The 13,731-nt window shown below is 34.0% G+C and overlaps 1 protein-coding gene across 1 annotated transcript; it reads left to right on the top strand.

Annotated features, from left to right (window-relative positions):
• Positions 1-7,544: 7,544 nt before the first annotated feature.
• Positions 7,545-8,567, top strand: LOC132167127 (elongation of fatty acids protein 3-like). The gene has a single exon (XM_059578025.1). It carries the CDS (start codon positions 7,644-7,646, stop codon positions 8,445-8,447), a length of 804 nt encoding a protein of 267 aa, XP_059434008.1. The 5' UTR covers positions 7,545-7,643; the 3' UTR covers positions 8,448-8,567.
• The last annotated feature ends 5,164 nt before the right edge of the window (positions 8,568-13,731 follow it).

The following is a 13,731-nucleotide window of genomic DNA, read 5'->3' as shown; positions in this document are numbered from 1 at the left end:
AATGTTTAAATCTTTGTTCGTATAAGTATATATGATTTAAAATGAAAAGTATAAAAAATAAAAAAAGTAAGAAAAATACATTAATTATAATATAAAAATTAGTAGGAATATTTAATATTTTTAGCGTAATATCTACTGAAAAAACATATATGACCGATTATGAGTAGTTAATTAATGTGGTATGTTTTTAAATTCTAAATGTTGTCTTTATATATTTTGGAAAGTAATAAATTATGAGAAAATAATATAGTACATTAAATTTTTGAACATAATAAAATCACATATAAGGAAAATTATTAAAATATAATTACGCTCTTAATTAAACTAATTTAATGATCGGTTCACTCTTAAAAAATCAATTCAAAAATGATGCCTTAAAAAACCGGTTTAACCTTTTAAAAAAAGAGATATGCTAGAATCTAATAAAAACTCCATATTTTGCCCATAAAAGTCCAAGTGGCAAGATGTCGCATCATCTTTTTTTTGTTGTCTTTTTTCCTCCACAAAAAATATAATGTGACATCTTGCCACTTAGACTTTGATGGGCAAAATGCGAAGTTTTTATTAAATTTTAGCATTTCTCAAAAAAAAAGGGGTTCCACCAATGTGGCAATTCTATAGAATGCACATTACTAATCAAATGGGCGTTACCTATGTAGATGATTTATATATATATATATATATATATATATATATATATATATATATATGATGTAGAGAACTAACAATTGATTTAAAAAAAAAAATAATAATAATAATATCAAAGCCATATTAGTAGATTGTCCGCTATTGGGGGAAAAAAGAATAACAACATCAAATTTTGTGCATCATCATTTAAGGATGGTTAGGGTTATTAATTGCCAATGATTATCCCCAAGTTTTCACAAAATTAAAAACCGTTTGAATGCAAGTTTTGTAAACATTTCTATTTGAATTTTTTCACATTACTCAAAATTAGTCCCATGATCATTTTGCATTGGAGTTTGGTCTGAAACCAAAAACATTTCATAAAATAGACAAAACTGCTTCCAAACAAGGCCTTAGTGGTCTTGTTGGTTTGTTTTCCCTTTATGCAATCCACACAAGTACCAAAGTTAGTAAATCAAGAGTTTTTAAAACTCCATCATTCACTAACCTCTTGATTTTCTCTATGGAGATATGTCTCAATCTCCTATGCCATAACAAAGCAGAGTTTGATCCATAAGACTCCTCTTTATGCTAACATCAATATGCAATGATAAATAGTTGTTCTCAAAATTGAGATTTTGATCAATTTTGAATAAACCATCAATTTTTATTCCACCACCAAGAAATTGTTCACCTTTAAAACACAGAAAGTTGAATTGATAAACCAAAATCCAAAACCAACAACATCCAATTTGTAAACATAAATTAAGTTTCTAGAATAATCTGGAATAAAAATTACATTTTCAAGATCTAAAACATATCCAGATTTCAAAATTAATCTAAGAGTCCCAACAGCTTCTACTCATAAAAATAATTTATTTCCGGAATAGACACATGGTTCATTGCTTGCTAGCTTCCTTGTTTTGAGAAAACCCTACATTGAGTTGACAATACGGGTTGTAGAACTAGAATCAATCCACCATGCATTATTTGGACCATCAATGAAAAATATTTATGACACACTAGAGATATGAGATTACCTTTTCTTTTGAGCCACTTTATATACTTTTGGCAATCTTTCTTCATATGCCCCCCTTTCTTTGCAGAAGAAACAAGTATCATTTTTGCCATATAGCATGATTGGCACCTTGTTCTCCTTCTTGAATTGTTGGGCATACTTGCCTCTCTTGGTCTTTCCCTGAGCATAAGTAGCCATGTGAACACCTTCTGGCTTCTCATGTTTTAACCTCTCCTCCTCTTGAGCACACATGGTCAGAAGTTCATTTACTGACCATTTATCCTTATTTGTGTTATAGGATATTTTAAAAGGAACATACTCAGAGGGGAGAGAGTTTAATATGAAATGAACCAAGAATGACTCAAATATATCAACCTCTAGGGACTTGAGTTGAGCTGCCATGTCCCTCATTTCCATAATGTGCTCTCTCACACTTTGGAATTATCATAGGACTTGCTTAAAAGCTTCTTTATTAGGGTGCTGGCCAAGGCCTTGTCAGAACTCACAAATTGTTTCTCAATAGCATTAATGAATGCTTTAGCCTTAGTGCATTCAGGGATAGAACCCCTAATGCCCTTAGAAACATGAGATTTCATGAACATTAAACTTAAGAGATTAGATCCCTCCCACCGCTCATGTTTTGCAATCTCTTGTGACGTACTTTCTCCGTGAGGGCGGGTGGCTCGTCCACACAGAGTGCCAAGTCAAGCTCCAAACACCTCAAGATAAAAAACAAATTTTCTTTTTAGTCAGAAAAGTTGTTACCATTAAGCACTAGAACATGAAAAGTTCCATCAATAACCAAAGAAAATAAAAAAAAAATACTTTAATGCTATGAAATAACTTTATTTAAATTAACAAATTCTAATTTAATAGTTAATTTCAACCTACCTGTGAGCAAAGTTTGCATCACGCATGAAATCTACTCTTTAGTAATAGGGCTAATAAATTTAAACATTAATAAATAAAATTTTCCATACCTATGGGCCTAAGAGAAATTTTATTTTCAATGTTAAATTTACTATCTTATTCTAATTCAATCATAAAAATAAAAACGTCCCTGTGGGGATTAGTAATTAAATTTATGAATTAATTACAACATGATGTTAATTTTCTTTATGAAGTTCACATATATAATTTTGATGCAATTATCATTATAAAATCGGGATACTGTGACTCTTCTAAAATTATTATAATAATTACGACTTTATTAACATCTAATAATTGTATAGATGCCAAAATAAAGTTCCCAAGAATAAAGAGTAAACCAACATGGAAGTGGATAAACAGTATTTTCCAAATTACAACCGGATAAGTTTCCAAAAAAGTGAGGGAGCGCACAAATGCACACTTAAATCCAAAGACTTTCGTAGCCAAAACTTTCCTAGACATTGCAATTTTGGATTGTATCATAAACATTCACCAACATATGTGGCTTAGTTAATTATTTTCAGGTCTAGGCATCAAACAATTTATATTTAAAAAATATAAATTAAAAGAGAAAATATATTCCTAAGTTAATGCATTAAAGAAGCAATAATTTTAATACTGAACAATTTAAATAACAAGAGAAATAAAATTGTAATATTAAAGTATATTAAAATGCATGGCCTAATGGTCTTAGAAAGTGGCATTAGGCCCTTTATACCTTGATGACCCAAGTTCTAAACCCATTCATGCCCAAAACCTTTTTTTTTTAAAAAAAAAAAAATTTTAATTTATTTATTTTTATTCGAATCGGCTACTTGAAATGGTTTAGGCGTCTGGTTTTTTTTTTTTTTTTTTTGAACTGAATCGGGCTTGGGTTAAAAATAAGGGTTGATAAATTTTTTCGTACCTCGGTTTTAACGTTTTTATTTTTTCCCCCCTAAGTTTTAAAATATGATAAATCTAGAACATCACATATGGGAAAAGACAAAATCAATACCTCCGTTAGTTCCGTCAGTCCCAATTAGTGGAAGTCCATGTCATTTACGTTTATATCACGACACGTGTCCTAAAAATTAAAAATAAATAAATAAATAAACCTAAAAAAAAAAAAAAGTGAAAATTCTATGGGGTGGCTGGCCACCCCATTTTGGCCTTGGGAGCCACCCCCATTTTTGCTTTTCAATTGGCTCGTAAAGGGATTAATCTAATCTTGGTGGGTTGGAATCCGGACAAGCTCAAAGATGTTTCGGATTCGACTCAAGCCAAGTACGGTAAGACCTAAATCAAGACCGTTGTTGTGGACTTTGCTGGTGATCTTTCCGAGGAGGTTGGCCGCCACATAGTAAAGTAATAGCAGCATAAGCAAAGTGGAAGTTACCACAATTTGCGCAACAAAAGCCCAACTCTTTCGCTCATTGCTTGCACCATCCGATCCCATGGCCGAAACCGCATCGGTCCACACCACAATCCCTGCAAATCCCCCAAAAAACAAGAGAAAAGAAAGTGCAACACCTCTCATCCCCTTCACCAAACTCGCACTCCGCCTCAACAACTCGAACTCCCACCTCGATTCCACCACCACAATCACATAAACTAGGGATCAAATCACTTGCAAATACACCAACACCATAATCAAAGCAACCAGCAAAACCCCACTAAAAGTTACAAAATAAGGTGAGGAATGCTCAACCTCATGCCCCAAAAGCTCCATCACTCTCACGACCAAGAATAGGAAAAGCCCAAAAGCAATACAAATCTAAGAAACGATTACCTGGAAAATGATGACTGTTAACAATAGAGGAAAGAAGGAAGTGAACACGGACTTAATGGCGGAGATGAGCTTGACGGGTCGGCCATAGAAGCCGCTGAAGGTGATGGAGGCGATGGCGAGTAGAGAGAAGGCGCAGATGAAGAGGGAGTAGAGGAGAGAAAAGAGTTCGTTGTTGGAGAAGATGGGTTCTTGTTGATGATGATGATGGTGGTGGGTATGGAAATCAAAAGGATGGGCATGAAGGAGGACTTGGGTGTTTTTGGGGAAAGGATCGGTGAGGAGGTGGAGGAGGGTTGGGAAGACAACGAAGCAGGAAGAAGCGGAAATTACCTTTTTTTTTTTTTTTTTAGGTTTATTTTTTTTTATTATTTTTTATTTTAATTATTTTTAATTTTTAGGACATGTGTTGCGATATAAACGTAGATGACATGGATTTCCGTTAATTGAGATTGACAGAACTAACAGAGGTAGTGATTTCGTCTCTTCTCATATGTAAGGTATTAGATTTGTCATGTTTTAAAACCTAGGGGAAAAAATAAAAACTTTAAAACCGAGGTACCAAAAAAGTTACTATCCCTAAAAATAAACTCATATCCAATAGCCCAAAACACTAGACCCGGTTCCTATATGGATTAGAAAACCCTACCCAGAAACCTTAAGACCCAACCCGAAAAAACCCAAACGCTAGCCGCCGCTGCCGCCCCTCCCCTTCAGTGCCGCCTCCCTTATGCGTAGGCCACCAAGGATTGGCTCTCTGGCCAAACAATAGGCAGCCCTTGTAGGGTTGCCGTAGTTATTCTTTATGGGCGGCCCATGATGGACCGCTCCTCACTGCGTGTGGCAAAACGCCGCTGACAATAGAGGAAACATGCATTCTTGCTAAGGTGCCCAGTCACCGAAGCTCGCTAGTGGCCTTTGCGCCAGTGGCCAGAGATTTGGCCACCATCGCTCCATCTACCCAACCACGGCTCAATGTTGGTTCACGGTGGAGTCCATACAAGTCATGAGTTTATGGCACAACAATGTTAATACAAATAAAAAAAAAAAAAAAAAAAAAAAAAAAAAATCAATGATTCAAACATGTAATGAACCAAACAGTGATTATGTGAATATTTTCAAACTGTATAGCATTTACAGAATCACAATAATCATTGAATGCAAACATAATTATATGCTGAGCAAATCTAGCCTAGAGATGGCTCTAATACCACATGTTAGCAATATATAATTAAATGCTAACTAACAATATAAATTTGCAGCAGAATAATTTAATTATATAAATATCTCCAGCCATTGCTTTGTCAAGCGGAATGAAGAACACCTTTCTTGAATAATTAGAGAAACTGACAACAGGAAAATATAGAGAAAGATGTTCTTCTGACTTATACATACCAGTGCGAATAAATGGAATACATAAGCTTTATTTATAGGTAGGTCAGAGACTCTCAATCATAATCGTTACCTTATTTATTCCTCCCATCAAGAAATAAAAATCAAATCAATAATCAATTCAAAATATTTGATTTCATAATATAATCTTCATTTGGAATAAATCATTGAACACTGTAATTATATTTATTTTATAATTACAATTATGGTGAACACCGTAATTATATTTATTTTATAATTACAGTAAATATATATGTGACATACGGGCCATTCTTTAAATAGAATTTCTTAGAGTACACATATAGATATATTAAGACTTACAATAAAAATAATTCAAACTATATTCTATCGTATTATGAAGAGAATTCTATTTCACTTAAAATGTTTTTTCATTACAAAATTAAAATAGTTTTATAAAATTTATTAAAAATAAAGTTGTATATACAAGTCAACTGAATATATATGAATACAACTTGGAACTTTATCCTCTCCAATTCAAACGAACCGGAGAGAATCCGATTTCTTTAAAAAATGAGTAAAATTGTCATTTTACTTTTATTTACTAATTTTGCCCCTCCTTTTAAATAAACCAGCTCCTCTTCAATTCATTTTGACATAAGAAAATCCTACTCTGTTTAATAATAATTTAACCTTATCTTATTATTAGCAATTGCAATCCTATGAAGGTGATCATAATGAGATCTAGTGAGGTCGTTGCGGTGTAGTACTGTAGTAGGGTAGACCTAATGCTGAGGTCTCAATCGTCCTTTGCAATTGCACCTGTGGTGACAGATTTTTTTTATTTATTTATTTGAATTTTCTACACCTGGTGAGAAATTAGTTGGAAGTTTTTATTAATGAAAATAAATGGGAGAGCGACATGAAGTTTGAAAATGGACAGTACAGCCAGCTGTGGTGGGACCAACATCATCAGATCCATATACTCGAAGTTATGTGTCTGTCTTGTTCTTGTTCTTCGTGTGTCTGTGTCTCTTTGTCTCTCTTCCCGCGCCCACGTACTTTTTTCCCTAAAACAACAATACACTATATATAATATTCTTGATATATACTTCACATTTTATTTTACAATTTTTTTTTTAAGTTAAAATTAAATTTAGACAGTTAAAAAACTACAGTATACCTTTTTACCACACCTAAGCTAAAAGTAGAAGTACTTTTTAATATTTGGGGCTTTTTCTTGTACAAAATGCCCCCTCTACACGAGTTGGGTAGAACTCAAACTTTCAAAAAATTATTTACATTAAAAAAAATATTGAACGTTAGACATGATTCTTCATGAAATACCAGCGTCTTACTAGATGAGGCCACCCTTGGGGTTTAAGAGCTGACAGTAGCTTGTCTTAAATTTTTCTTGAATGTAAAGAACAAAACTACTTTTTGCTTCCATATTTGAATCAAACCCACAACAGCTTTCTTTGTCATTTTCAAGAGCTTCCTTACAACTCTTTCATTTTCCTATGTATAAGGAAAAATTTAAAAAGTGATACTAGTAGACTCTTATACGACTGCTATATAATTATACAACTATGATGATGTAATAATAAAAAAATCAATAACTGATATTCACTTTCACATTATAATAATTATAGGAAAAAATACTAGGAATCAATAAATTTCTCATATTTAGCTGTATTCCTTTATAATTAGTAATTGGATTTGTAGACTTATACATATAGATCCCATATAAGTCAATGGTGAACCATAAAAATCTAATGATCGATTATAAGAGAATATGAGCCAAATATAAAAAATTTATTGACGGCTTAACATTTCTCAATTGTAAGAGGGTCTCGATTGAAGGCCATAAATTCACACCTTCCATCTCTACCACTCCCTGAGTATCATAAAAGCAACCATTTTAGGCAGCATGGTGATCCACACCACACCATGATGACTCACATTTCCTCCACCCTCCACTACTGGTTAGTCCACCACCCAACCATCCTCCATTTCTCATGGACCCAAGGCCAAACCCTTGGCTCCTCTCCGCTCTTCCTCACCCTCGCCGTCGTCTCCTACCTCTTCTTCACTCTCCTCCTCTACCACCTCCCACTCCCACCCATCAACCCAACCCTCCTCAAGCCAATCTCAGCCGTCCATAACGTCATCCTCCTCATCTTCTCCCTCACCATGTCTCTTGGCTGCACCCTCTCCACCCTCTCCCATGCGCCCGACCTCCACTGGATCATCTGCCTCCCCCCGAAAACCCCGCCCACTGGACCCCTCTTCTTCTGGGCCTACGTGTTCTACCTCTCCAAGATTGTGGAGTTCCTTGACACCCTCTTGATCATCGCTGGAAAGTCAACGCGGAGACGACTCACGTTCCTCCACGTGTACCACCATGCAGCGGTGGTGATCATGTGCTACATATGGCTGCAGACGTCGCAGTCCTTGTTCCCGGCGGTGCTCGTTACCAACGCGTCGGTGCATGTGCTAATGTACGCCTACTACTTATCGTGCGCACTTGGGGTGCGTCCCAGGTGGAAGAGGCTGGTGACGGAGTGCCAGATATTGCAGTTTATGTTTAGCTTTGTGGCGTTGGGGATGATGCTGCACTACCACTTCACCGGCGGTGGGTGCTCCGGCGTCTGGGGTTGGTGCTTCAACGTGGCCTTCTACTCTTCTCTTCTGGCTCTGTTCCTTGACTTCCACGCCAAGAATTATGTCAAGAATGAATATAAACTGACATAATGATGATGATGATGATGATGATGATTCTTTCGTATGCCATGGACAGTCAGGATTGATTAATTAATTTATGTAATGTTGCATTACTGCTTTCTATTTATTTTGTTACTATCAGCATTTAAGAGAATTTAGTTCATATTAATTATAATTTCATTACTAGTGTTGTTATTGAAATAAACTGTCAAAAACCTTAAATTTTTATTCGATAAAACCACATTAAATCACCTATGGTATGTCGGCCACACTTTAATAACTAGATAATATTTTATTTCTTTTCACTTGGCCCACATGAAATATGAATTTTTTTATGGTGCATGTCGGGTACATCAATATGGTCATTACTTTATTTATTTCAACTATTCGTTTAAATGTTCACTCGCATAATGAGTCTTTCCAAAATATGTACCTTATGAGGAAAGAACATTAATTACTTCATGTTTCTCAATGTTTTCTTTCATATGTTTATGCTTGTTTCTACTTCTATAGTCTTACTAATTTTTAAGAAGAAAATTGTAGCAAAGTTATCGCAACAAATCTTGATAAGTCGTCTTAGCTATAAAATCTACAATTTTGAGACCTTTAATCAAATTTCTCAACCATAATACTTATGCAATGGCTATTATAGACATAGCGTTGGGGTACTTTTTGTTCAGCCTAATTTTTGTTATGAGTAAGGCGAGTCAAGCGCAAAACTCACACCAATTGGATGGGGCAATGAGTATTGGGGCACAAAGCTAGGGTCACAATCAAATCACCAAGTCGCCTAATTCCACAAGGTAGGAAGGCGGATAGAAGCGCATGCCTATGTTGGTTTAGCAAGCAAACAATATCACTTTGGTTCAACAAGAAAGCGTACAATGGGCTCATTTGATAAAACTTATTATATATTTTTTTTTTTTGTCATGCGACATAAAGTGAAAGTAGTTTGTGAGTATTTTGTGTTTGAAGTTGTTTGCTAATGATTTTAATTTTTTCCTAAATAGCAAAAAAATATCCTAAAAAGTGTTGCCAAACGAGCCTATTAATCACTTTGGTTCAAGATTAATTGGGCATTCATAACATCAAGTACTACACGACGCATATGCATGTTTGCAGTAAAAGAGGATCGGTCGTGACAGTCTGCATGCACTTGTAACTTATCTTTTTTGTTACAAGCACGAGGGAAAATATGCTTATTTAAGGGCTTAGGATAACCCTAGGTCCCTATTTTGTCTACTTTTTGATTCCCAACCCAAGAGATGGAGATAGAGATAGAGAGAGCGAGAGCGAGAGCGAGAGAGAGGAAGGACCAACCTAAGGCTTGGAAAACTCCCAACTTTGAGGTATAAAGCTCATCTTAGACCTAACAATTGTCTTTATTTCTCATGTTTTAAGCTGAAATTTATGTGTTTAATCGCATGATTAGTTGTCTTTTCTTTTATAACGGTTTAAAATTGGGCTTCTTTTTTTTTTTGAAGTAGATACGCTTGATTCTTGCATGAAACGTGTGTATTTTAAAACGATCAACCTTTTTAATATCGCAAACTCAAATAGACTCTAATATTATTAAAAAAAAAAAAAAAAAAAAAAAAAAACAAGGTTGACGTTTATAGGAGAAATGAAAAGAATTTTTTGCCAATTTTTTAAAAAAAATTGAGACTGACTTTTTAAAGAGAAATGCAAACTCTCTCTCTCCCTCTTAACCATAAATTGGACCATTCTTCCCTCCGACCACCAGTCCAAGGAACATTTACCTCACCACCATATTCTCTCCACCGCGTGGTTTGTTCATAGTTGATTTCTCAGTCTGCAGGCCTTCAATTAATGGTGGATGTGAGTAATCATGCAAGGAATAGCAGCTACGTACCATATGTACCATTAATGCTCTCCTATTTGACTATTTCTCCCTTGCTTTCTCCTTTCCATGCATTCATAAACACAGTCTGACATGTGCAACGTGTAACTCTCATCTTTTAATGCTATATATATATATATATATATAAGCAAACAATAAATCATATAGGGCAGAAATGCTCTATTTTTTTGCTTTAATTATTAACACTTTACTGTTTGAAAAAATTTCACTTTAGATCCTACCACACGTTTGGAGAAGGCCCTTTTAAATTTAATGCAATGTACTCTCTCCATCAGTTTTTAAACGTTAAAAAATAATAAAATGACCATTATATCCCTGTCATTTTTTTTTTATAAAATTTCAAATTTATATATTATTTTTAAATTAAAAATTAAAAGAATAAAGTTATTATATATAAAAAAAATAATAATAATAAAATAAAAATCACAAGGTGACCCATATAACCCCCTTTTTTTTTTCTTCATTTTTTTTTTGTTTTGTTTTAAGAGAAAAGGAAAATAAAAAGGGTAATTTGGTATTTTTAGGGATTTTTGTTAGGGTTTAACGGCAAAAATTGATAGATGGGGATAAATTGCATCAAAATGAAAAGGGTGAAATTAAAAGTTTTTTAAATTTGAGGGTCTTCTCAAAACGCATTATAGTTCAGGAATCATTTGTGAAGTTTCCCCATATTGTTTATAATGGAAAAGATTGGGTCACAAATGAATTAGGAATAATTAAATACTATGAAGCTCTGTCTAAATCTCAAGAAAAAGATGCCACTAAAGAGCTCTATTAATATGGGTCACAAGGTGACCCATATTGTTTATACCACTAAAAATGCCACCTAATACTGTGCCTATATGTGAAGCTCTGTCTAAATCTCAAGAAAAAGATGAACTAAAGGGCAACCTGTCAAAGACGACCGTTAGACTTTCAACCATATTTTAATTTTCCCTTTTTTTTTTTCTTTTTTTTTTAAACAAAAAAACATACTGTAAACAAACAAGACAACTAATTTATGATGCATCACATTAGTAACTCAAATAATTTTAAAACAAACAGAAACAACAATAATTAACAAATTATCTTATAATATAAATAGTAGAATTTTTATATTTATTTAATTAAGGATTATGCAGTAGCTCTAATATGTTATGTGAGGGTTATCTTTCTAAAAGAAAAGAAAAAAAATTCTGCTGTGAGATCTATTATCTCCGATGTATGATGTAGTAGCATCACGTGCGAAGTTAGAGATTACACTTACAACTTTGTTTTAAAAGTCGGGGTGTACTCGACTTACCATTCAGGCTTTATATATATTGGGAGAACACTTATCATTTCTCGATTACAAATACTAAGATTCCCATATCTTAAATATTGGGCATGAAATTACATTTAATTTTTTTTTTATAAGATTAATTCCTGATAATATTCCATCAAATCTTTCTTCGTGCATGGCATTATTGAAGATATATAAATAATGGATATGTAAATTTCATGTTCTAATGCCAAAATTAATAGAGGGGGTGTTTGGCAAATGGGATGACCTAAACACTGTAGTTGATGTAGATTGATGTGAAAAAAAGTAAGAATGTTTGGTATAAAAAAAATGAAAAAAGTGGTATAGAAAAGTGAAAAAGTTTTATTTTGTAGTGATTTTTTTATTTGAATAATAATAAAAAGTTAATGATTTGATATTAAAAATGAAAAAGTTAGAATGTTTTGATGTTGATTTTTTTTGAAAAATGGTGATAAACAGTGTTTGGGCCAACCCCATCCCCATTACCAAACAAAGCCAGAGTTCTTTCTAGCACTTGGTTCGGAGCTGGATTGACTTTGTGGTACATCGTGGGTCTCAATCTACTGTAAAGCCAAAACAAAGGGTTATTAAAAAAACTAAAAATAAGGTTGACTTTTTAAAATTAAGAAAAATAAGACAGACATGTAAAGAGAAATAAGACAACATGTTGTAAACTCTCTCTCTCTCTCTCTCTCTCTACCATAAATGGGGCCATTCTTCCATCCGACCACCTGTCCAATGAACATTTAGTTCACCACCACCTGTCTGCAAGCCAGCGTATATATATATAAGTCTAAATAGAAATAATCATACAATAAATCATATATGGCTGAAATGCTCTTTTTTTTTTTTTTTTTTTTCACTTTAATTATGAACACCTTATTGTTTATCTTGGAAAAGGTAGGTCATAAAGGAATTAAGAATAGCTAAATGAGAAGTGTTAGGAAGCAAAATAAATAAACTAGAAAAATTTTCAAACTGATGTGGCAAAGATTTTTAAATTAAAAAAATGCAATTCTCTCTCTTTTGTCTGCTACTCACAGTTTGCCACGTCGGTTTTAAAATTTTTCTGAATTCATTTGCTTAGCTCTCTTGCACTTCTCAAGCTAAATATCAATAAAAATGCCACCTAGTAGTGCCTATGCGTGAAGCGAAGTTACAAATTTAATTGGAAGAGAAAACCATAATATATATACGGGGAATGTTATGTGCTATCTTTGTGTTCTTTTAGTTCTAGATGGATATTATTTTCTAAAATTAGGTGAGAGAAATAATGGCCAATTTGTTTTATTTTTAGAAAATATACACCTAGGACCAGGAGAACACCAAGATAACAGTAGGAGAATACCTATATATATATGGAAAAATTGCACTTTACCCCCTAAAGTTTGAATCTTTTTCAATTCGACTTCTAAAGTTTCAATTTTGACAATTTACTCTCTCAAAGTTCCAAATTTTGCAATTCAACAATTTCGTCAATCAAAACCGTTTTAATTGACGGAACAGTCATCATGTGACTCGCATGTAATCACTGTTAGCATTTTCTTCCCCAAAATGCCCCCACCCTCATCATCATTCCCAAAATGCTCTCAAATCGTTGTTGAGAATCCGGTTGAGAAGGGTCGGATCGGACAGGAGTGGCGGCATCGAGGCTGCTCCGAGACCTGCAATCGCAAGCGGGGAACAAGATTTACGTGGACTGTGCCCAAAAGAACCTGCAGTGGGCGTTGGTGTATCGATACCATATTAAACTAAAAGCCAATGAACTCAAGGGCCACCTCTAAAAGTGAACCATTTAATAATCTTAAAAAGATTTTCACTACTAGGATAGTATAAGCAAATGCTTATCGCGCTCCCATTCCTACTGCCCCTCCTTGTCCTTTTAGGGATTAATTTTTTATTTTTTATTTTTTAGGTTCCACTTTTTTTACCGATTATTGTAGCGGCTTGCCGATTTTTCTGGGCGTCGGTTTACTGATTTTTCAGGTTCTGCTTTATTTTCGATTTTTCATGTTCAAGCCGAAGAATCCGAATTATTTAATAGGATACGTCGACTTGAAGGTATGCTGGGGCATCGGATAATTACCCGGCTAGAGCTGGGCAGCTACCCCTGCGAGGTTCAAGAAAATCTGATGAGAGTGGGGGCATTT

Source organism: Corylus avellana, chromosome ca1 (assembly GCF_901000735.1).
Source record: "Corylus avellana chromosome ca1, CavTom2PMs-1.0".
NCBI lineage: Eukaryota > Viridiplantae > Streptophyta > Magnoliopsida > Fagales > Betulaceae > Corylus > Corylus avellana.
This window is presented reverse-complemented; position numbering and strand designations above follow the sequence as displayed.